Genomic DNA, 23,689 nt, shown 5'->3' on the forward strand with positions numbered 1-23,689 from the left:
AACATGGTGATGTACCTTGGCAACACCACTATGCACAACCAAAGGCTCTTTTAAGAGCCATCTACATTGCAATAAGAGTATTTACTTAGCTATGTCAACTGGAGTTATTCAATTCCCAGTTCCCACTCTCCCTTTGATTTCTACTTCTCGGGTGAGGGTGCTGTTTAGGTACGGGTGTGATGTCTGTACAAAAACAAAACAGGCTTTTTGAAGTCACCCATATTGAAAAAATGTAGAACAATTAGACACCCTATAACCCACATCTACACACTCATGTATCAATCTGATTGATGGATTGTGTTGTGCAGTAAGCAGGCTCAGGTGTATAACTGTGGCTCCTTCCACCTTCAAAGAATAGGCAAGAGGGCCAACCATGGAGAATAGTAAGACACGCTATATTGTTTGTCCTCGTGTGTCTGCATATTTTTCAGCATAAAGTACTCTGCAGCCACTTAGTGGACACCAGGTGAGGTCACACACACAGATTCCTGTTGAACACTCTCTTTAATAACTACCTTATTTTCTCAATAACAGTCTCTCTCCTTCACTTCATCCCTCTCTCCTTCTCCCTAAATCCTCTAGGTTATATCAGCTGTGTCGGTGAACCCCTCCCGCATCTGAACTGGCTACATAGAGGGCACAGCATGATCAGAGGTGAGAGGTCACATGGTGGGGTCATTAGGAAGTATTATTAAAGAGATGCTTTACATTGAAATACAGATAGAGATGCAGTAGTCCCAGAGTTAATGATTCAAGGTCAGTTTATATCATACAGGAAGTATTATTAAAGAGATGCTTTACATTGAAATACAGATAGAGATACAGTAGTCCCAGAGTTAATGATCCAAGGTCAGTTTATATTATACAGGAAGTATTATTAAAGAGATGCTTTACATTGAAATACAGATAGAGATGCAGTAGTCCCAGAGTTAATGATTCAAGGTCAGTTTATATCATACAGGAAGTATTATTAAAGAGATGCTTTACATTGAAATACAGATAGAGATGCTTGAGTTAATGATCCAAGGTCAGTTTTGCATTTCAGCTCCTGATGATTGTGATCACTGACAGTTAGAATTTCAAAAAAAAAACTGCAGACGAGCTATGAACCTCAGTTATCATAGCCAGTTGCCAACCCCCAGTCCCGTCATCACTTTCCATCTGTCTCTCGTTTGCAGATATGTTTTGATGTGAGAGAGGATGCCAACCCCCAGCCCTGTCATCACCAACTCACCCTCTCTTAAGATAACCTTCGGGCCGACTGGGAACCCAAGGCTGGTTAAGAGACACCACGAGAGAGACTTATGTAATTGTGATGAACTGAGAGAATATTAGGGTAGCACTGTGTTTCTGTCTTTTACACATCTCTCGCCACCTCATTTCTTACTGTTTTTATAATGCACACCAGATGTGCATTGAAGTACAGATTGAACTTGTATTTATAATGCATGTATAATACATTATGTATTTTTAACACTTGGATAATGAACTTCTTTCAATAAAGTGTTTCACGTTCTCTACTGGTTTAAATTAAGTCTCATTTGATTAAATACTACACCTACACCTGTGTTTATCAGATCAATGCAGATTACGGAAATTAGATATCGAGATTAACCAGTTTTAGAGTATTTACATGATGCATATGAAGTGTGTACTGTTTAATTTAAAACTATATATATGAATAACAAATCAGCCTTTAACTAGTTAAATCATGTTTCTAGTCTATTGCATAGTTACAATGTGTAACCATTGATGTCCCAGGACCAGGCTTGGTAAACACTGTTGAAGTGTATAATTGTAATACATGCATGCAGACACAGCATCATTCAAAGACTGGAGTTTGATACTCCTGGTATTGGATATGACTGAAAAAGAATCTCAGACATTCATTCCTGAACTGCACCTTTATTTGCCAAGGTAGTTACATGATCAGTGAATATATTAAATGTACAGGCTACAATGTGGGGATCTCATGCATGGTAATAACTACATGTATATACGACTTGCATCCTTGGCACAAAGTTATATTCTACTCAATACATAGGCTTCATTAATGTCATTCAAACTGTTTTTGAATTTGATACAACTGGCTCTGACAGCTGAGATTCATAGCTAGGTTCTGAACTAACATGTATACTGTAACGACCCTGGGTTTATAAACGCGGATATCGACTCTGCCGCTCGAACATGCTTTTGCGGTATAGTCGATAGCGCGCTGAACTTCGGGCTAGGAGGTCGAGGGTTCGAGACCTGCTCCCTGCTGTTTCATTACAATACCAAACGTCTTAGAGTCCATACACAGATCGGCTACATATCCGTATCCCCCACTGCACAATAAGCAGGAAATTGGTTTAACTAGCTATGTTACTTATATCTGCATTGCATGGCAAATATCAGCAAGGGCAAGCTTGCAAAATGGTACATGTCATTTGCAGTAAATGCTTTAGCTAGATTATTTATATCCACTGTTTCACAAGACGACAGCCTGGTTTGCTGGTTGTTTCAGGAGTCCCTAAAACATTAAACAACCATAATTACAATTTCATACTCATATCACAACACCCATAAAGCTAGCCATGCTGTTAGTTAGTCAGCTAGCTTGCTAAATCGCGATTTTCGTAAATGAACTTTGACAAGAAAATATGCATAATCGTTTGTCTCTACATTAACTAACATATTCCTCTCAACATGATTCGTTATGACGTTATAATCACATTTGCTTCCATCCTAGTATTGTTGTCAGTCACCGTTGCTGAAGAAAGTCTCCAGCCTTGGGTGGCAAGCGTCACATTCGTCATGGGAACCACTCGATATGATTGGCCATCGCTCAGCCGTCTCCGCTGGTGATTTGCATAACAGTGTATATGTTTCAGCGCCCTCTCAGCTTCGTTGAGGGCGGGCTATTTGGCCCCATCAACACCTGGTAACCCGTCCGGTCACCCTGTGCACATATAGGCCCAACTCCGCCGATAATCTCTCCCTCCAGCAGGTGGTGTTTCGCCCATCAAGCAATACGTTTTGTATGACGAGTGTCAACAACAAAAAAGAAACGGCTTATTTGCTACATGAGTTTTATTTGATCGAATATAAATTTAATTTGTTACGAGTGTACTGCTGTAGGACACGTGACTCCCAGGAAACAGAAAAAATACTATCGGAGTTGTCTCGATGGTAATGCATATTCATGTCATGAGGCTAGTCGCACAGCGTCTCTGTCCATTGAATTACATGCGGCTGACGTCAACCCGTACCGAATATTTAAAAGGTGTTACAATAATGAGATGTATCCACCAATCCAAAGCCTAAACTGGACAGCCCGCTTTGTGGATAACGACCCCCACTATTAGGGCGGAGAGACATGTAATCTTGTTAGTATATCCATCATCTTTGTCAATGACAATTTACCCAATTTAACCACTACATTCACACGTCAGAGAGCATAACCGATCTTAGATCAGCGCCCTGGAGCAAACTATCGCTGAACAGCGGCAGTCATAGCGACTGTTGCTTTTGTTAGCAAAATGGCGACAAGCGGAGAAGCCCCGGAATCTTGGTATCTGGCTCTGCTCGGCTTTGCGGAACATTTTCGCACCTCAAGTCCCCCCAAGATCCGTCTCTGCGTCCACTGTCTGCAGGCGGTGTTCCAGTTTAAGCCGCCGCAGAGGGTCGAAGCCCGAACTCATCTCCAACTGGGCTCGGTACTCTACCACCACACCAAGAACACGGAACTCGCCCGGAGCCACTTGGAGAAAGCGGTGAGCATTCCATAGGAAACTTCCTGGATATTGTGGAGGGGAAAGTAAGGCCGCAGTTATGGCATAGCGGTCTGTGTGTTGCAGATCAGAAAAGTGAACCAACGTTGTTGATTTCATCAGTGAGAATATTACATTAATTGTTAGGACATCAACATTCCATGTACAAAACGGATGATTGAAACTAACTTTCGCACTCTGTTTTCTTCCACAGTGGTTCATATCACAACAAGTATCCTTTTGCATTAGAATGGTTTTTGTGTGTGTGTGAGTATGCATCTAACGCCGTAGTTCTCAAACGTCTCCTCGGGGGACGCCCCGTCCGTTCCATTTATTTGATCTATAGAACAGCTGATTCAACTTGTTAATGAATCATCAAACCCTTGACTAGGTGAATCAGGTGAGCTAGTTCAGGCCTACAACAACATAGTGAAACATCTGGCGTTCCCCGAGGAGGGAATAGACTGTTTATATGGTTGTTGTTGCGAGCCACTTAGTCAATAAGCATCGTTGTGTAAATACTATCTCAGGGATGTGCAACTCCAGTCCTGGGGGGGGCCTGACTTATGTCACACTTTTCCCCAGCTAACACAGCTGACTTCAATAATCAACTAATCATGATTTTCTGTTTAGAATGCAGATAGTTTAATCAACTGTGTTTGCTAGGGATGGGGGAAATGATGTCACGCTGTACTTTTGTGGTTCATGTTGCGTAAAATGCTGCCACCACTTCCGCACTGAGTTCTTGAAAAGACAAGGCTGAGAAGCAAGGGACTTTTTGGTGGTTCGAGGCCCGGGGTTTCGAATATGGAGGATGGGGAAGGGAGGTTGATAGGGGTCAAGTACAAGGGGGAAAACCCTGATACAAGAGAGGAGGTTGAGAGAGAGAGAAGTACATACATGGGAAATCATGCTACAGCAGTTCAGAAGGTGGCATTGACAAGAGGAAGATGGGGCAGGGTCAAGGAAAAACATTGGGGAAAGAGTAGATGGGTGTACAAAAATGGAAACCATACTTTTAGTAGCTCAGAAAGTGAAACTGATGAGTGACATGGAGTTGAAGAGAGCGAGGATAACGTTTTGGGAAGAAAAAAAAATGGAGGAGAGGATTTGGAGCTGCAAGGGTTGGAGGTTGATGTGTCTGTGAAGAAAGAAAAGGAATGGTTCCTGCCCAGTGGGACTGAGATTGTTGGAGACATCCTTGCCTTCTGGCTGATTACATATGTGGTGTCAGGTTGGAAAAGAGTTTGGTGACCGAGTCAGTGAAAGGAACTTGAGGTGGACTTGCGCTGTTTAAAAAAAAAAGAAAAAAGAAATCTGTCCAGAGGGAATGGGTGCTCGTCACCACGCGCCTGGGGACAACCGTGACCTGCTTTGCTCTCTGGGAGTGCGGAGCGTTGAAAGGAGTGATACCTGGTGAAGTGTTGAGGATCAACTGAAATGGAAGATTCCCGGTGTCTGATACCTGCCGTTTAGTGCGTCGCAGGCTCCGTGGAGAGTGTGAAACGGAAGACACTGATGTGAGAAGTGTGCAGTCCGGGCATGAGACAAAGGAATGTGTAGTATCGGTGGGAAAAGGTGTGTGTGTGTGTTAACTGTAGGTGTACCCATGGTGCTGGAGATCAGAAGGGTCCTGTGAGAGAGGGGCAGGTTGAGGTTGCCAGGATCAGAGTATTACAGAAGTTGTCGTATGTTGAGTTAGTGAAGAGAGGAAGATAGGATCCCTCGCCCTGAACCCAAGAGGCACCCCTTTGAGTAGGCAGAGACCAATAGAGAGTGATGGGAATAATGTGCTTCAGAAAGGTTGGTTTCTTCCCTTTCAAAGCTGTGGTTATCAACTGTAGCGCAGAAATTGAACGTGAATCTCAGAAGATGAATGTGGTGACAACTGCAGAGAAGAATACTCGGGTGTAGATTTTACTGCAGAAGAGTTACAAGGTGTGTTAAACGATAGTGTCCCGTCCTCCAAGGCTATTTTTCTCCACTTTTCCCTGGCCCTTTTCCCCTCACAAAGTGTAATGAATTCACACTCCAGAAGAGTAGGTGGAAACACAGGGCTAAGTAGAAATGTAATCTGACCTCACACTCCAGAAGAGTAGGTGGAAACACAGGGCTAAGTATAAATGTAATCTGGCCTCATACTCCAGAAGAGTAGGTGGAAACACAGGGCTAAGTATAAATGTAATCTGGCCTCACACTCCAGAAGAGTAGGTGGAAACACAGGGCTAAGTATAAATGTGATCTGACCTCATACTCCAGTATAGTAGGTTGCGGTGTATGCACCTCTCGGTTGCAATCCGCCAATACATATTTAAAGAGCGGTCTCCAGGGGAGGTTTGCTCTGATCTAACTGGAGAAATGTAATCTGGCCTCATACTCCAGTATAGTAGGTTGCGGTGTATGCACCTCTCGGTTGCAATCCGCCAATGCATATTTAAAGAGAGGTCTCCAGGGGAGGTTTGCTCTGATCTAACTGGAGAAGTGTTGACCTTGCTTTCAATCATTTATTTTTTAATCTTCATTGATTCTAGTGTTGTTGTGCAGATTGCAGTGAAACATTTTTTTCCTTTACAAATAATACCAGATCCCTCAGTTTGAAGATGTCAAATTTGAGGCTGCAAGTCTTCTGTCAGAGCTCTATTGCCAACAGGTAAGTGAAGTGTTGTTATCTTTGGCACCCTGTTACCTTCCTTCACCTTGCACTAGGCCATTTCCTGCATTTAAACAGTTCTGTTGACATGTTTGTCGTTGCGATTTTATTTGTCATCCTTTCTGTAGTCATTCAACCTTTTTTTCAAGACAATGTCATACTCATGTCAAAATGTCATACTCAATTCATTTTACTTTTTGGCTGTTATGTCATCACAAAATAAGCTTGATCAGTAATCCTTGCATTGTCTTTTCCCTCATTGAGCTGCTTTTGCATGTAAGTGAACTCTGAAACTAAGATAAAGTAGCATATGGTAGTTTAGAAAGCACTTTTGATTGTAGGTTTTGGTATTGTAGTAAAAGTGATTTTCTCTGGTCTGTTTTTAGAATCTGGTTGACTCTGCAAAGCCCTTGCTGCGGAAGGCCATTCAGATCTCCCAACAGACTCCCTACTGGCACTGCAGATTACTCCTCCAACTGGCGGTACGTCAATCCAACGACTAAACCTGTACGTTTTGAAATAACCTCTATTCAGTGCCTTCAGAAAGTATTCACACCCCTTGACTTATTCCACATTTTGTTGTTACAGCCTGAATTCAAAATGGAATAAAACAAAAAACAATATCACACATCCACACACAACACCCCATAATGACAAAGATTTTAAAAAGTTTTTAAATGCTTGCTAATTTATAGAAAATGAAATACAGGTCTCATGTTAGAACCACCTTTGGCAGCTATTACAGATGTCTTTCTGGGTAAGTCTTTAAGAGCTTTGGACACCTGGATTGTATAATATTTGCAAAAATCCTTCAAGCTCTGTCAAGTTGTGTTTTGATCTTAGCTTGACAGCCATTTTCAAGTCTCCCCATAGATTTTCAAGTAGATGTAACGAGGTCACTCAGGAACATTCAATGTCATCTTAGTAAGCAACTCCTTGTGTTTTAGGTTATTGACTTGTTGAAAGGTGAATTTGTCTCCCAATGTCTGCTGGAAAGCTGACTGAACCAGATTTTCCTCTAGGATTTTGCCTGTGCTTAGCGCTATTCTGTTTGTTTTTATCCCAAAACACTCGCTTGTCCTTGCCGATGACAAGCATACCCATAACATAATGCAGCCACCACCATGCTTGAAAATCGGAAGTGGTAGTCAGTGATGTCGTATTGGATTTGCCCCAAACATAACGCTTTGTATTCAGGACATGAAGTTAATTTCTTTGCAACATTTTTTTGTCTCTACAGTTTTATACCAAACAAATGCAACATGTAAAGTGTTGGTTTCATGAGCTGAAAATAAAGAAGCTTATTAATATTAATCATTGTATGTGATTCACTGATTGAAGACTCCATGAGTCAGACATTGTATGTGATTCACTGATTGAAGACTCCATGAGTCAGGAAAGTTCTTTTTTACAGTTATACAATGCTAATAATAGTAATATTGGAATAGGTAGGCCTAATCCTATAAAGTTTTTTTTAATCTTGGTATACTAAGAAGATGCATAATCTTGTCAAGGGTCTTCTCCCAGTTGGAAAAAGCTAACAGCAAAGGTGGTATTTTTTTTTTACAAGAGACCCATTTACTTATTAAAGATCAGTCAAGGCTACAAAACTCCAGGTTCAGTTAGGTTTTCCACTCAGACTCTAACTCCATAGCCGGAGGGGTTGCACTTTTGGTTAGTAAAATCATACATTTCTCTACTACTGTTATTTCAGACACCATTATTTTTCTCGTATTGAGTATTACTTTATTGATCGTAAGTTACTTCCAAATGTCACCTCTTCTGAATATTTACCCATTGTAATTTCTGACCATTGGACCTTTAGCCCTCGACATCCTATCAGGACAAACTCGTACTCCTCTCTGGAGATTTAATTATCTTCTCCTGTCTGATTGCAGACCTCTGTAACGTTATCTCTACTTCTATTGATCATTTTATTTTTTCACATCATACAAGCTCAACCTCTCATTCTCTTTTATGGGAATCACTTAAGGTCTTATTTTTCTCATTTAAACAAAACTCAGGAAGCTAAACTAGAAGAACTCTAGAGCCATCCTTCACTTAGACCACTAAAATGCCGTCTCCAGAGCTGTAAAAGCAATGGTTGAACTTACAATCTGAATTCAACCTCTTGTCCACTACAGATGCAGAACGGTTACTATTGCGTTCACGTGGTACCTAGTATGAACATGGCGACAGGTCAAGTCGTCTGCTCGCACACCAATTTAAAACGCTGCACTTCTACCTGTCCAATTCCCCAAATGAAAGATTCCTCTCAGCTTGATTTCTGATACTACGGTGATCAATGACACCTTCAAATGTTTATTCCTCCCTGGCCTGTATATGTCTACATTTCCATCAGATTCTGCCAATATGACAACATTTCTGTCTGAACTGGAGATGATCTTGATTCAGTTCGTCTCAAGTTGATGCAGAGCAGTAAGGCTCCAGGGCTGATGGGTTCCCAACTTCTTTAAGCCATTCCATACCAAGTTAAGCCCCTTTTTACTTTTGTCTATGTATAATGAATCACTTTAACGTGGCTCACTGCCACCTACCCTAACACCCCTTAAAGGGAAAGACCCTACTTCCTGTTCTTCATTTAGGCACCTAAGCCTCAATGTGCTAGAGGGGATAGAGGGGTCTGGGAGGAAGTAGTCTTACCAGGACTCTTATCACAGGGAAAAACAGCCTTTATAAAGGATTATTTGCTGCTGTTAAAACAATCTGGATAATTCCTGCAGTGCTCCAGCAGACAGACTTGCCTTTTCAGTTTAAGCTCTCTTTTCTCAAATACCTTGGAGTGAATGTAACTTGTTCATTTCATTCTTTTTTTCCCCTGCAAACTTTGCTCCCCTGCTTACGCAAATGAAATCTGATTTTCAGAGCTGTGGTAGCTTACCACTGTCACTTATAGGAAGGGTTGATGCTGTAAAAATGAACAGTTTACCCAAATTCCTTTTATCTATTTCAATCTATCCCATTGTTTTTTTTATATAAAGAATTTAAAAATATGTTTAAAAAAAAAAAAGTCAATCAGGCTGTTACCATATTTATCTGGGGAGGAAAAGTACCCAGAGTTAGAGCTTTACTTCAGAGATGCAATGTTAGTGGAGGGCTGGCACTACCCAACTTTTTACACTATCACCGGGCAAGCCAACAGAATTGCCATTCTGGTTACTAGTTCCAGATACCCCATGCTGCCACCTAGAGGCACATTCTGGTATTTCTGCTTCTCTTCCTGCTTTACTCTGCTCTTCTCTCCCAGCATTCCCCTCTCGCTATACTGGCAATCCTGTAGTGCTTTCCACATTTAAGATTTGGTACCAGTTTCGACAGCATTTTAAAATTCTCCTCTGCATCTACTATGGGCCTTATTGATAAGAGTCACTTATTCTCTGCTTCCCTAATAGATAAATACCTTTCCTTTTTCAGAGAGAGAAAGCATTAAGTCCTTCCAAGACTTTTATATGTCAATTTCATTGTTCTAGTTTTCCCAACCTGGCCTCTAAATACTCTTTGCCTCCATCTCATTTTTTCTGTTACCATCAAATTAGGCATTGTGTCTCCTCCCAATTTTCTGGCTTCCCTGCTCCACCCCCTTGCCAACCCTGGGATGGCTTATTGCCTCTATTACGTCGACAGAGAGCAGTCATTTCTCAGATGTATCTGTGTATTATGTCATTGGACAAACACACCACCAACAACTAAATCTGCTTGGGTACGGGAAATGGTTGTTGAATTTACACAGGAGTGGTGGCATGAACCTATTGATGAGTAGTGCTCCACTACATCTTGTGCTCGGCCTCATACAATTTTAAGGTTTTACATAGAGTGCATCCATCCACCTGACAGGTGTGGCACATCAAGAAGCTGATTAAACAGCATGATCATTACTCAGGTGTACCTTGTGCTGGGGACAAGAAAAGGCTGCTCTAAAATGTGCAGTTTAATCACACAACGCCACAAATGTCTGAAGTTTTGAGAGAGCGTGCAATTGGCATGCTGACTGCATGAGCTGCAGAGCTGCTGCCAGAGAATGTAATTTTCAATTCTCTACCATAAGCCGCCTCCGTCGTTTTAGAATTTGGAAGTACGTCCAATCGGCCTCACAACAGCAGACCACGTGTAACCACGCCAGCCCAGGACCTCAACATCCAGCTTCTGAAACTGGGATCATCTGAGACCAGCTGCCTGGATAGCTGATGAAACTTAGGAGTATTTCTGTCTATAATAAAGCCCTTTTGTGAGAAACTCATTCTGATTGGCTGGGCCTGACTCCCCAGTTGGTCGGCCAAGTCTAGTGAAATCCATAGATTAGGGCCTAATGCATGTATTTTAATTGACTTATTTCTTTATATGAACTGTAACTCGGTAAAACAGTTTTTTTTCTTTCAGTATACTTTAGTGCCTTATTGCAAACAGGATGCATGTTTTGGATTTTTTTCTTCTGTCATTTAGCTTAGTATTGTGGAGTAACTACAATGTTGTTGATCCATCCTCAGTTTTCTCCTATCACAACCATTGGTGCTAAAATCACCAAAATCACTCATAGTGAAGTCCCTGAGCGGTTTCTTTCCTCTCCGGCAACTGCGTTAGGAAGAACGCCTGTATTTTTATAGTGACTGGGTGTATTGACACACCATCCAAAGTGTAATGAATAACTTCACCATGCTTAAAGGGATATTCCATGTCTAATATTTCTACCAATAGGTTCCTTTCTTTGCACGGCATTGGAAAACCTTCCTGGTCTTTGGTTGAATCTGTTTGAAATTCACTGCTCGACTGAGGGACCTTACAATTATCTGTATGTGCTGGGTACAGAGATGAGGTAGTCATTTAAAAAATCATGTTAAACATTGTACACAGTGAGTCCATGTGACTGAACATGTTTAGGCTTGCCATAACAATCTAAATTTAACCCATTTTAAGTTCATGCTGTAACAACAAAATGTGGAACATGTAAAGGGGTGTGAATACTTTCTGTACTTTATATATTGAGCATTAGTTACTTTGCTCAATGGTCCTGTTTTTCTATCCCTCAGCAACTGCACACGCTGGAGAAGGATCTAGTGTCAGCCTGTGACCTCCTGGGGGTCGGGGCAGAGTATGCCCGGGTAGTGGGCTCCGAGTACACCAGGTAGTGTATCATGGTACAACATAAGTTGAACCATTTGAGCAGTTTTCGTCACGCACGTACATTGTCAAGGTGTTTTACTGCTCTGATGACTGGTAGTCTGGTTATACAATGTTACTGAACCTTGTTTTCTATCCTTCCGCACAGAGCCCTCTTTCTTTTGAGTAAAGGAATGGTAAGTTGAGAAACATACTGATCATCTCAAGATTCTCTTATGATGATGAATTCAAATTAAGTCATGATCATTTTTATGACGTAAATTCAATATTAAATTCTGCTGGAGGCACTTGGACCATTGCTTCCTGAACTGTTTTAATGAAAGTCTCGATGCCCACCTAATAAACGAATGTTATTTTGTTTAATTAAAGGGATAATCCACCCCTATCCACTAATTCTTAAGATTAACAGTGTTAAATAACACAATGTTCCCTTTTTTTAAGGAAAGTGAAATGTCACCCTGTGTGTTTGTCCAAAGCTGCTGCTGATGGAGAGGAAGCTGGGGGAGGTGCACCCCCTGTTGACTCTGTGTGGGACCATCGTGGAGAACTGGCAGGGAAACCCCATCCAGAAGGAGTCTCTCAGGGTCTTCTTCCTGGTGCTGCAGGTCACACACTACCTGGACGCTGGACAGGTACAGAATCAGTATCGCCTTCTATTCGCCAAGAGCATTTACACATACCAGGATAGACAATATATATATATATTACACACACAGTTGAAGTCAGAAGTTTGCATACACCTTAGCCAAATACATTTACACTCAGTTTTTCACATTTCCTGACATTTAATCCTGGTAAAAATTCCCTGTCTTAGGTCAGTTAGGATCACCACTTTATTTTCAGAATGTGAATTGTCAGAATAATTGTAAAGAGAATGATTGATTTATTTCAGCTTGTATTGTAAATGAGAACTTGTTCTCAACTTGCCTACCTGGTTAAATAAAGGTGAAATAAATAAATAAAATAAAATGTCTTTCATCACATTCCCAGTGGGTCAGAAGTTAACATACACTCAATTAGTATTTGGTAGCATTGCCTTTAAATTGTTTAACTTGGGTCAAAAGTTTCGGGTAGCCTTCCACAAGCTTCCCACAATCATTTTGGTGAATTTTGGCCCATTCCTCCTGACAAAGCTGGTGTAACTGAGTCAGGTTTGTAGGCCTCCTTGCTCACACACGCTTTTTCAGTTCTGCACATACATTTTCTATAGGATGGAGGTCAGGGCTTTGTGATGGCCACTCCAATACCTTGACTTTGTTGTCCTTAAGCCATTTTGCTACAACTTTGGAAGTATGCTTGGGGTCATTGTCCATTTGGAAGACCCATTTGCGACCAAGCTTTAACTTGATTTCTTGAGATGCTGCTTCAATATATCCACATAATTTTACTTCCTCATGATGCCATCTATTTTGTGAAGTGCACCAGTCCCTCCTGCAGCAAAGCACCCCCACAACATGATGCTGCCACCCCCGTGCTTTAAATAAGCCCCATTCAAGAAATTTAGAACCAGGAACAGATATAGCCCTTGGTTCTCTCCAGACCTGACTGCCCTTAACCAACACAAAAACATCCTATGGTGTTCTGCATTAGCATCGAACAGCCCCCGTGATATGCAACTTTTCAGGGAAGCTAGAAACCAATATACACAGGCAGTTAGAAAAGCCAAGGCTGGCCATGCTTTCCGCCTGGCTAACCCTATCCCGGTCAACAGCCCTGCAACCCCCACACCAACTCGCCCAAGCCTTCCCCATTTCTCCTTCTCCCAAATTCAGTCAGCTGATGTTCTGAAAGAGCTGCAAAATCTGGACCCCTACAAATCAGCCAGGCTAGACAATATGGACCCTTTTTCTTCTAAAATTATCTGCCGAAATTGTTGCCACCCCTATTACTAGCCTGTTCTACCTCTCTTTCGTGTCGTCTGAGATTCCCAAAGATTGGAAAGCGGGGACACTCTTGACCCAAACTGCTACAGACATATATCTATCCTACCCTGCCTTTCTAAGGCCTTCGAAAGCCATGTCAACAAACAGATTACCGACCATTTCGAATTCCACAATACCTTCTATGCTATGCAATCTGGTTTCAGAGCTGGTCATGGGTGCACCTCAGCCACGCTCAAGGTCCTAAACGATATCTTAACCGACTCTGTCAATCACCACATCCTCATCGGCAGACTCGACAGCCTTGGTTTCTCAAATGATTGCCTCGCCTGGTTCACCAACTACTTCTCTGATAAAGTTCAGTGTGTCAAATCGGAGGGTCTGCTGTCTGGACCTCTGGCAGTCTCTATGGGGGTGCCACAGGGTTCAATTCTGGGAACGACTCTCTTCTCTGTATACATCAATGATGTCGCTCTTGCTGCTGGTGAGTCTCTGATCCACCTCTATGCAGACGACACCATTCTGTATACTTCTGGCCCTTCTTTGGACACTGTGTTAACAACCGTCCAGGCGAGCTTCAATGCCATAAAACTCTCCTTCCGTGTCCTCCAATTGCTCTTAAATACAAGTAAAACTAAATGCATGCTCTTCAACCGATCGCTGCCTGCACCTACCCGCCTGTCCAACATCACTACTCTGGACGGCTCTAACTTGGTATTTGTAGTTGTCCACATATTCTTAGGTGTCTGGTTAGACTGTAAACTCTCCTTCCAGACTCGCATCAAACATCTCCAATCCAAAGTTAAATCTAGAATTGGCTTCCTATTTCGCAACAAAGCATCCTTCACTCATGCTGCCAAACATACCCTTGTAAAACTGACCATTCTACCAATCCTAGACTTCGGTGATGTCATTTACAAAATAGCCTCCAATACCCTACTCAATAAATTGGATGCAGTCTATCACAGTGCCAACCGTTTTGTCACCAAAGCCCCATATACTACCCACCACTGCGACCTGTACACACTCGTTGGCTGGCCCCAGCTTCATACTCGTCGCCAAACCCACTGGCTACAGGTCATCTACAAGACCCTGCTAAGTAAAGTCCCCCCTTATCTCACCTCGCTGGTCACCATAGCAGCACCCACCTGTAGCACGCGCTCCAGCAGGTATATCTCTCTGGTCACCCCCAAAACCAATTCTTACTTTGGCCGCCTCTCCTTCCAGTTCTCTGCTGCCAATGACTGGAACGAACTGCAAAAATCTGTGAAACCGCAAACACTTATCTCCCTCACTAGCTTTAAGCACCAGCTGTCAGAGCAGCTCACAGATTACTGCACCTGTACACAGCCTACCTATAATTTAGCCCAAACAACTACCTCTTTCCCTACTGTATTTATTTAATTTATTTATTTAGCTCCTTTGCACCCCATTTTTATTTCTACTTTGCACATTCTTCCACTGCAAATCTACCATTCCAGTGTTTTACTTGCTATATTGTATTTACTTTGCCACCATGGCCTTTTTTTTGCATTTACCTCCCTTCTCTCACCTCACTTGCTCACATTGTATATAGACTTATTTTCCTACTGTATTATTGACTGTATGTTTGTTTTACTCCATGTGTAACTCTGTGTCGTTGTATGTGTCAAACTGCTTTGCTTTATCTTGGCCAGGTCGCAATTGTAAATGAGAACTTGTTCTCAACTTGCCTACCTGGTTAAATAAAGGTGAAATAAAACAAATGGTTGGGATGGTGTTCTTCGGGTTGCAAGCCTCCCACATTTTCCTACAAACATAACGATGGACATCATGGCCAAACAGTTCTATTTTTGTTTCATCAGACCAGAGGATATTCCTCCAAAAAGTACGATCTTTGTTCCCATGTGCAGTTGCAAACCGTAGTCTGCTTTTTTTATGGCGGTTTTGGAGCAGTGTCTTCTTCCTTACTGAGCGGCCATTCGGGTTATGTTGATATAGGACTTTTGTGCCTGTTTCCTCCAGCATCTTCACAAGGTCCTTTGCTGTTGTTCTTGGATTGATTTGCACTTTTCTCACCAAAGTACGTTTATCTCTAGGAGACAGAACGCGTCTCCTTCCTGAGCGGTATGACGGCTGCGTGGTCCCATGGTGTTTATATTTGCGTACTATTGTTTGTTCAGATGAACGTGGTACCGTCAGGCGTTTGGGAATTGCTCCTAAAGATGAACCAGACTTGTGGAGGTCTACAAAAAAATGTTTAGGTCTTGGCTGATTTTAGATTTTCCCATGATTTCAAGCAAAGAGGCACTGAGTTTGAAGGTAGGCCTTGAAATACATCCACAGGTCCACCTCCAATTGACTCAAATGGTGTCAATTAGCCTATCAGAAGCTTCTAAAGCCATGACATCATTTTCTGGAATTTCCCAAGCTGTTTAAAGGCACAGTCAACTTAGTGTATGTAAACTTCTGACCCACTGGAATTGTGATACAGTGAAATAATCTGTCTGTAAACAATTGTTGGAAATATTACTTGTGTCATGCACAAAGTAGATGTCCTAACCGACTTGGCCAAAACTATAGTTTGTTATCAAGAAATGTGTGTTGTGGTTGAAAAACGAGTTTTAATAACTCCAACCTAAGCGTATGTGAACTTCCGACTTCAACTGTGTGTGTATCTACATCAGGAATTCACACGCTCTAGGTACAGTAGCTATATACACTTAACAGACAGGGTATGGCATCATCATGATGAGGAATCATCGCAAAGGCCTGCTTTCTGTATTTGAGTGTGGTCACTGGTCACAAAATATAAGGGCCTGTTATTGAACCCTGTTTGAAATGGGACTTAATCAACACGACAGGAATTGGGAGCAATAAGCCGAGATTGAAGTTATTCTACAACGCTCGGGCATTATTTCATACGTAGCCCCACTTGTAAAGGCACCGATGTGATGAATGCATTGTATTTGGGCTGATAGGTGAAGAGTGTGAAGCCGTGTCTGAAGCAGCTGCAGCAGTGCATCCAGACCATCTCTACACTCCACGACGATGAGATCCTACCCAGTAACCCTGCCGACCTGTTCCACTGGCTGCCCAAGGAGCACATGTGTGTCCTCGTCTACCTGGTGGGATACCGACACTGCACATGACGTTTGACCTCTATGGGGTCATATTGTTGTCACTACATATGTTTTTTTTTTTTAAAAAGGGGACTTCCTCCCACAGGTGACAGTCATGCACTCCATGCAAGCAGGCTACCTGGAGAAGGCCCAGAAATACACCGACAAAGCTCTGATGCAACTGGAAAAGCTCAAAAGTAAGTCATGGGAATCCTCACCATAGAATTGCATATAGAGGTAATTTAATAGGATCTCTGTGGTCCTCTGAACCATACCCTCTCAACCGCTCCCAGTGCTTTCTTTCATTCAGCAGCAGTAGTAGTATTCATGTGTTTGTTGGTAACGTTCTGTTATTGATTGTATTGTCGTGTTTTCTAGTGCTGGACTCCAGCCCCATCCTCTCCACGTTCCAAGTCATCCTACTGGAACACATCATCATGTGTCGACTCGTCACTGGTCACAAGGCCACGGCACTGCAGGAGGTATGGAACTAGCTTAACATGCGCATTCATTCATGTATACAGATTGTTAGACTGAAGCGCACGTGACCTGCTTGATTTTTTCATCTTCCCCTATTCTCAGATCTCTCAGGTGTGTCAGCTGTGCGCTCAGTCCCCAAGGCTGTTCACCAACCACGCATCCCAGCTACACACCCTGCTAGTGAGTATCAGTCATTTCTCAAGCCTTTTAATGTGATTTCTTGTATCTATACGTTATAAATGGTAGTCATTTTGTCCTGTTGTTCTGTGTTGTGCCAATCACATCCCTTATCACGCTTGTGGTCTGTTCCAGGGTCTGTACTGCATCTCCGTGAACTGCATGGATAACGCAGAGGCGCAGTTCACTGCTGCCCTGCGGGTGAGTGACGTGAGTGTGTCTAAGATACCTATTGGCACCATTTAGTAACCTCTTATAGTTCTTGGTGTGTTTACTGAAATACTTGTTTCACTCTTCCAGCTGACGACGCACCAGGAGCTGTGGGCGTTCATCGTGACCAACTTGGCCAGCGTCTACATTAGGGAAGGCAACAGGCACCAGGAGGTCAGAGGGCATCGGCTGCATTCAGAATCGCATGGTTGTAGTGCTGAATGGCACTTTTTGTCTTGGGTCTAATGTCCCTTTTTTGTTATAACAGCTTTATAGCCTGTTGGAGAGGATAAACCCAGATCACAACTTCCCTGTCAGGTAAGAGAATGTGTTTATGTATTTTGGCAGCTCCAAGTGAAATCTTGCAATGTTTGAGTCTAAATGGACTCCTCTACCCCTCCTGTTCCAGCTCTCATTGTCTGCGAGCAGCAGCCTTCTACATCCGTGGACTGCTCTCCTTCTTCCAGGGACGATACAATGAGGCCAAGTAAGTTCACCTATGACTCACCAGACATTGTAGCAACAATTTGTTTATGTTTCCAATACATGACATACAAATAGTACCTTCAACACACACACTTTGAATACTTGCTCAGTTGGAAAGAAAGCCTAGGAGAACAACTGTGAAGCCTAAACAAATGTGCGTACGACTGTGTCCCATTAGGCGGTTCCTGAGGGAGACTCTGAAGATGTCCAATGCCGAAGACCTCAATCGTCTGACCGCATGCTCTCTGGTCCTACTGGGCCATATCTTCTATGTGCTGGGGAACCACCGGGTGAGATCACATCACAGGGCACTCCAGGGTTTTATAGCAGTGTTTCCCAGACCACATAATGCTAGGAGGTGTGATTCAATCTGAACCATGCATTTGGTGCTGTGTTTCCCAGACCACATAATGCCTCAGAGCAATGCTAGGAAGTGTGATTCAATCTGAACCATGCATTTGGTGCTGTGTTTCCCAGACCACATAATGCCTCAGAGCAATGCTAGGAGGTGTGATTCAATCTGAACCATGCATTTGGTGCTGTGTTTCCCAGACCACATAATGCCTCAGAGCAATGCTAGGAGGTGTGATTCAATCTGAACCATGCATTTGGTGCCGTGTTTCCTCCAGGAGAGCAACAACATGGTTGTTCCAGCTATGCAGCTGGCCAGCAAGATCCCCGACATGTCAGTCCAGCTCTGGTCCTCAGCTCTGCTCAAGGGTAAGATGACGTGTGTGTGTGTGTGTGTGTGTGTGTGTGTGTGTGTGTGTGGGTGGGTGGTACTGACTGGGACTGTTTTCCTCCCCGTAGATCTAAACAAGGCGTGTGGGAACACGATAGATGCCCACGAGGCGGCTCAGATGCACCAGAACTTCTCCCAGCAGCTACTGCAGGACCACATCGCTGCCTGCAGTCTCCCTGAGCACAACCTCATCAGTGTAAGGATCCATCAATCAGGCTATCAATATGTATATAATTCATGTACAGCCTTCTAAAGCATAACTTCATTAGAATAAGAACTCATCAATCGATATCAGTTAGTCATCATACGTCAATATTTTTGTACTGCACCATGGTGAATATTTATCCACCCAAAATGTCCAACATATACACTACTGGTCAAAAGTTTGGACACACCTACTCATTCAAGGGTTTTTCTTTAGTTTTAGTATTTTCTACATTGTAGAATAATAGTGAAGACTTTAAAACTATGAAATAACACATATGGAATCATGTAGTAACCACAAAGTGTGTTAAACAAATCCAAATATATTTGAGATTCTTCAAATATCCACCCTTTGCCTTGATGACAGAGACCGTTTCATCGTGGCGCTTGATGGTTTTTGAGACTGCACTTGAAGATACTTTCAAAGTTCTTGAAATGTTCTGGATTGACTGACCTTCATGTCTTAAAGTAATGGACTGTTTCTCTTTTCTTATTTTTGACCTGTTCTTGCCATAATATGGACTTGGTCTTTTACCAAATAGGGCTGTCTTCTGTATACCAACCCTACCTTGTCACAACACAACTGATTGGCTCAAACACATTAAGAAGGAAAGAAATTCCACAAATTAACATTTAAAGTCTTTTATGGCTGAGATCATCAGATGACACTCATAGGACTTCATGTTACACAAACATGTATGTTTTGTTGGATAAAGTTCACACACTGCTCAAAAAAATGAAGGGAACACTTAAACAACACAATGTAACTCCCAAGTCAATCACACTTCTGTGAAATCAAACTGTCCACTTAGGAAGCAACACTGATTGACAATAAATGTCACATGCTGTTGTGCAAATGGAATAGACAACAGGTGGAAATGATAGGCAATTAGCAAGACACCCCCAATAAAGGAGTGGTTCTGTAGGTGATAACCACAGGCTGATGTTTTGGTCACTTTTGAATGCTGGCGGTGCTTTCACACTAGTGGTAGCATGAGACGGAGTCTACAACCCACACAAGTGGCTCAGGTAGTGCAGCTCATCCAGGATGGCACATCAATGCGAGCTGTGGTTTTCTGTGTCTGTCAGCGTAGTGTCCAGAGCATGGAGGCGCTACCAGGAGACAGGCCAGTACATCAGGAGACGTGGAGGAGGCCGTAGGAGGGCAACAACCCAGCAGCAGGACCGCTACCTCCGCCTTTGTGCAAGGAGGAGCAGGAGGAGTACTGCCAGAGCCCTGCAAAATGACCTCCAGCAGGCCACAAATGTGCATGTGTCTGCTCAAACGGTCAGAAACAGACTCCATGAGGGTGGTATGAGGGCCCGATGTCCACAGGTGGGGGTTGTGCTTACAGCCCAACACCGTGCAGGACGTTTGGCATTTGCCAGAGAACACCAAGATTGGCAAATTCGCCACTGGCGCCCTGTGCTCTTCACAGATGAAAGCAGGTTCACACTGAGCACGTGACAGACGTGACAGAGTCTGGAGACTCCGTGGAGAACGTTCTGCTGCCTGCAACATCCTCCAGCATGACCGGTTTGGCGGTGGGTCAGTCATGGTGTGAGGTGGCATTTCTTTGGGGGGCCGCACAGCCCCCCATGTGCTCGCCAGAGGTAGCCTGACTGCCATTAGGTACCGAGATGAGATCCTCAGACCCCTTGTGAGACCATATGCTGGTGCGGTTGGCCCTGGGTTCCTCCTAATGCAAGACAATGCTAGACCTCATGTGGCTGGAGTGTGTCAGCAGTTCTTGCAAGAGGAAGGCATTTATGCTATGGACTGGCCCGCCCGTTCCCCAGAGCTGAATCTAATTGAGCACATCTGGGACATCATGTCTCGCTCCATCCACCAACGCCACGTTGCACCACAGACTGTCCAGGAGTTGGCGGATGCTTTAGTCCAGGTCTGGGAGGAGATCCCTCAGGAGACCATCCGCCACCTCCTCAGGAGCATGCCCAGGCGTTGTAGGGAGGTCATACAGGCACGTGGAGGCCACACACACTACTGAGCCTCATTTTGACTTGTTTTAAGGACATTACATCAAAGTTGGATCAGCCTGTAGTGTGGTTTTCCACTTTAATTTTGAGTGTGATCCCAAATCCAGACCTCCATGGGTTGATAAATTTGATTTCCATTGATCATTTTTGTGTGATATTTAATAAGAATATTTCATTCATTCAGATCTAGGATGTGTTATTTTAGTTTTCCCTTTATTTTTTTGAGCAGTGTATTTATATCCAAAAATCTGTGTTTATTGGTGCGTTATGTTCAGTAATGTTTTGCTTCCAAAACATCCGGTGATTTTGCAGAGAGCCACATCAATTTACAGAAACACTGATAATAAACATTGCTAAAAGATACAAGTGTTATGCATGGAACTTTAGATACACTTCTCCTTAATGCAACCGCTGTGTTAGATTTCAAAAAAGCTTTACGGAAAAAGCAAACCATGCAATAATCTGAGTACAGCGCTCAGGCACCAAAACAAGCCATACAGATACCCACCATGTTGTGGAGTCAACAGAAGTCAGAAATAGCATTCTAAATATTGACTTTGCTCTTCATCAGAATGCACTCCCAGGAATCCCAGTTCCACAGTAAATGTTTGTTTTGTTCAATAAAGTCCATTTATGTCTAAATACCTCCTTTTTGTTCACGTTTAGTTCACAAACCCAAATCATGAGGGGCGAGCACTAGGTCCAGACAAAGTCAAAAAGTTCCGTTACAGTTCGTAGAAACATGTCAAACGATGTATAGAATCAATCTTTAGGATGTTTTTAACAAATCTTAAATAATGTGCCAACCGGACAATTCCTTTGTATTTAGAAATGCAATGGAACGCAGCTCGCTCTCACGACTTGGCTCAAGGCCTTCAGGCAGACCTCTCACTCAATCAGCTCTTATTCTCTCCTTCTTCACAGTAGAAGCCTGAAACAAGGTTCTAAAGACTGACATCTAGTGGAAGCCTTAGGAAGTGCAATCGGACCAAGTTTACACTATCTTGGATAGGCAAAAAGTTGAAAAACTACAAACTTCAGATTTCCCACTTCCTGGTTGGATTTTGTCTCAGGTTTTTGCCTGCCATATGAGTTCTGTTATACTCAGACACCATTCAAACAGTTTTAGAAACTTCAGAGTGTTTTCTATCCAAATCTACTAATAATATGCATATCTTAGCTTCTGGGCCTGAGTAGCAGGCAGTTTACTCTGGGCACCTTATTCACCCAAGCTACTCAATACCGCCCCCCAGCCATAATACGTTTTAACAAGGAACCCCTGTTAATTGAAATGCATTCCAGGTTACTTCCTCATGAAGCTGGTTGAGAGAATGTCAAGAGTGTGCAAAGCTGTCAAGGCAAAGGGTGGCTACTTTGAAGAATCTCAAATATAAACTCTATTTAGATTTAACACTTTTTTGGGTTACTACATGATTCCATAAGTGTTAATTCATAGTTTTGATGTATTCACTATTGTACAATGTAGAACATAGTAAAAATAAAAACCCTTAAATGAGTCATTGTTCTAAAACTTTTGACTAGTAATGTACATGCACAGCTAGAGGAATTAATGTGAGACGGTGAGCTGATGGACTGAATGTTGTTGCAGTGGACGGATGGACCACCTCCAGTGGGCCAGTTTCAGGCACAGAACGGACCCACTACCAGCCTGGCCAGCCTACTCTGAGCACCACCACGCCATGACCGGATGAGAGGGGAAGGGACTGGATGAGAGAGGAGGATAGAAGTGAAGGGAAAGAAAAGAGGAGGGAGACTCGTAATGCTGCTGATCTGCATACAGCCTGGATGCCGGTCTGTTTGAACATTGTTGTTACCATGCCAACGAGAAGCGCTAACTAATGCTGAAATGGAATACTACAGAGAGAGAGAGAACCTCAGACTGCCACCGGCCATTTAATGAAAGTAGAGTACCTTAGAGTTGAAACCTCACATCTAATCTTAATTTTTTTTCTCAAGTTTTTACTGATATCCACATGGCAGTCAAAGCTAGCTTTTTGGTCTAGCCGGTGGTGTGTATGGTTGACTTTGAATTGCTGACAACAAGGGTTCCGTAGAATGTTTTTACACACAGAGAGAAAAGACACCGCCCCTACCCCAAGCTCAGAGCAGAACAATAAACCAGTGAGAAGACAGTCACTGGAGCGAGAGAACTTTAAAACATGGTTAGGTCCTACACAACAGTCCTAGTGGGCAATAAAGGCATTGGATTGGGTGAATATTTTAGTCGTTTTTATTATTTGTGTTTTTACTCAACTTTTTAATGGCAGTGTTGGCACCCCCCTTTTTTCGCATCTAAAAAGTATTGTCCGCCTGAACTCTACTACAGTACCCATTGCAGCCAGAGGGGGGCACTGCATAGTCATATTTGAGAAACCTGTTGGTGAAATGGCAAAGGACACTTAGTTGTATTTTATGAAACAGTTTTTAAATGGTGATAGGTTTTTCAAGAATACCACAATTCTTATTCACTGTGTAATTATATGTGAAAGTCACTTTTTTCTTTGTATGGTGTTTCACAATGCTGATTCTTATTTTCCAGACTTACAAACCATTTTGCAATGACACCTATGTGTTGTAAATATTAACAATTTATTTTACCAAATGAATCATTTATTAGATTTTGTAAAGTTTAACTATTTATATACCAGGTTTGACAATATAGTTTCACTTTTCTTTCTTTATGCAGATATGTTTTTGTAATATGGCATGTAAACATTTAGACTTTTTCCCCATTGTGTATTTAGCTGTTTCTTATGAATGATTTAAACATGTAGAAGCTAGGTTTGGTCAGTTGTGGAGCAAACTGCTCGAGCTACGACAGCCTTATCAAGTCTTTTATACTATGGGGTTAT

At 42.6% G+C, this 23,689-nt stretch overlaps 1 protein-coding gene and 1 long non-coding RNA gene across 3 annotated transcripts; one reads left to right on the forward strand and one right to left on the reverse strand.

The window, feature by feature from the left end:
- Window positions 1-1,889: 1,889 nt before the first annotated feature.
- Window positions 1,890-2,905, reverse strand: LOC135563015 (uncharacterized). Its single transcript, XR_010460200.1, has 2 exons — window positions 2,748-2,905; window positions 1,890-2,512 (listed from the first exon to the last, which is right to left on the reverse strand). It is a non-coding gene; the product is annotated as an uncharacterized LOC135563015 (long non-coding RNA).
- Window positions 2,906-3,309: 404 nt separating this feature from the next.
- On the forward strand, window positions 3,310-22,551 carry LOC115102870 (MAU2 chromatid cohesion factor homolog). 2 transcript variants are annotated; one of them, XM_029623270.2, is made up of 19 exons: window positions 3,310-3,755; window positions 3,967-3,984; window positions 6,337-6,402; window positions 6,789-6,884; window positions 11,448-11,542; window positions 11,687-11,714; window positions 12,015-12,170; window positions 16,379-16,525; window positions 16,626-16,716; window positions 16,898-17,001; window positions 17,102-17,179; window positions 17,312-17,377; window positions 17,477-17,560; window positions 17,655-17,704; window positions 17,796-17,873; window positions 18,051-18,162; window positions 18,502-18,592; window positions 18,683-18,810; window positions 22,426-22,551. In XM_029623270.2, exons 1-19 carry the CDS (start codon window positions 3,522-3,524, stop codon window positions 22,501-22,503), a joined length of 1,800 nt encoding a protein of 599 aa, XP_029479130.2. In that variant the 5' UTR covers window positions 3,310-3,521; the 3' UTR covers window positions 22,504-22,551. The 2 variants fall into 2 exon arrangements, with proteins under 2 accessions (XP_029479130.2, XP_029479128.2); XM_029623268.2 differs by having other exon boundaries at window positions 3,312-3,755; window positions 17,312-17,386.
- The last annotated feature ends 1,138 nt before the right edge of the window (window positions 22,552-23,689 follow it).

This window comes from Oncorhynchus nerka, linkage group LG20 (assembly GCF_034236695.1).
Source record: "Oncorhynchus nerka isolate Pitt River linkage group LG20, Oner_Uvic_2.0, whole genome shotgun sequence".
Taxonomy (NCBI): Eukaryota; Metazoa; Chordata; class Actinopteri; order Salmoniformes; family Salmonidae; genus Oncorhynchus; species Oncorhynchus nerka.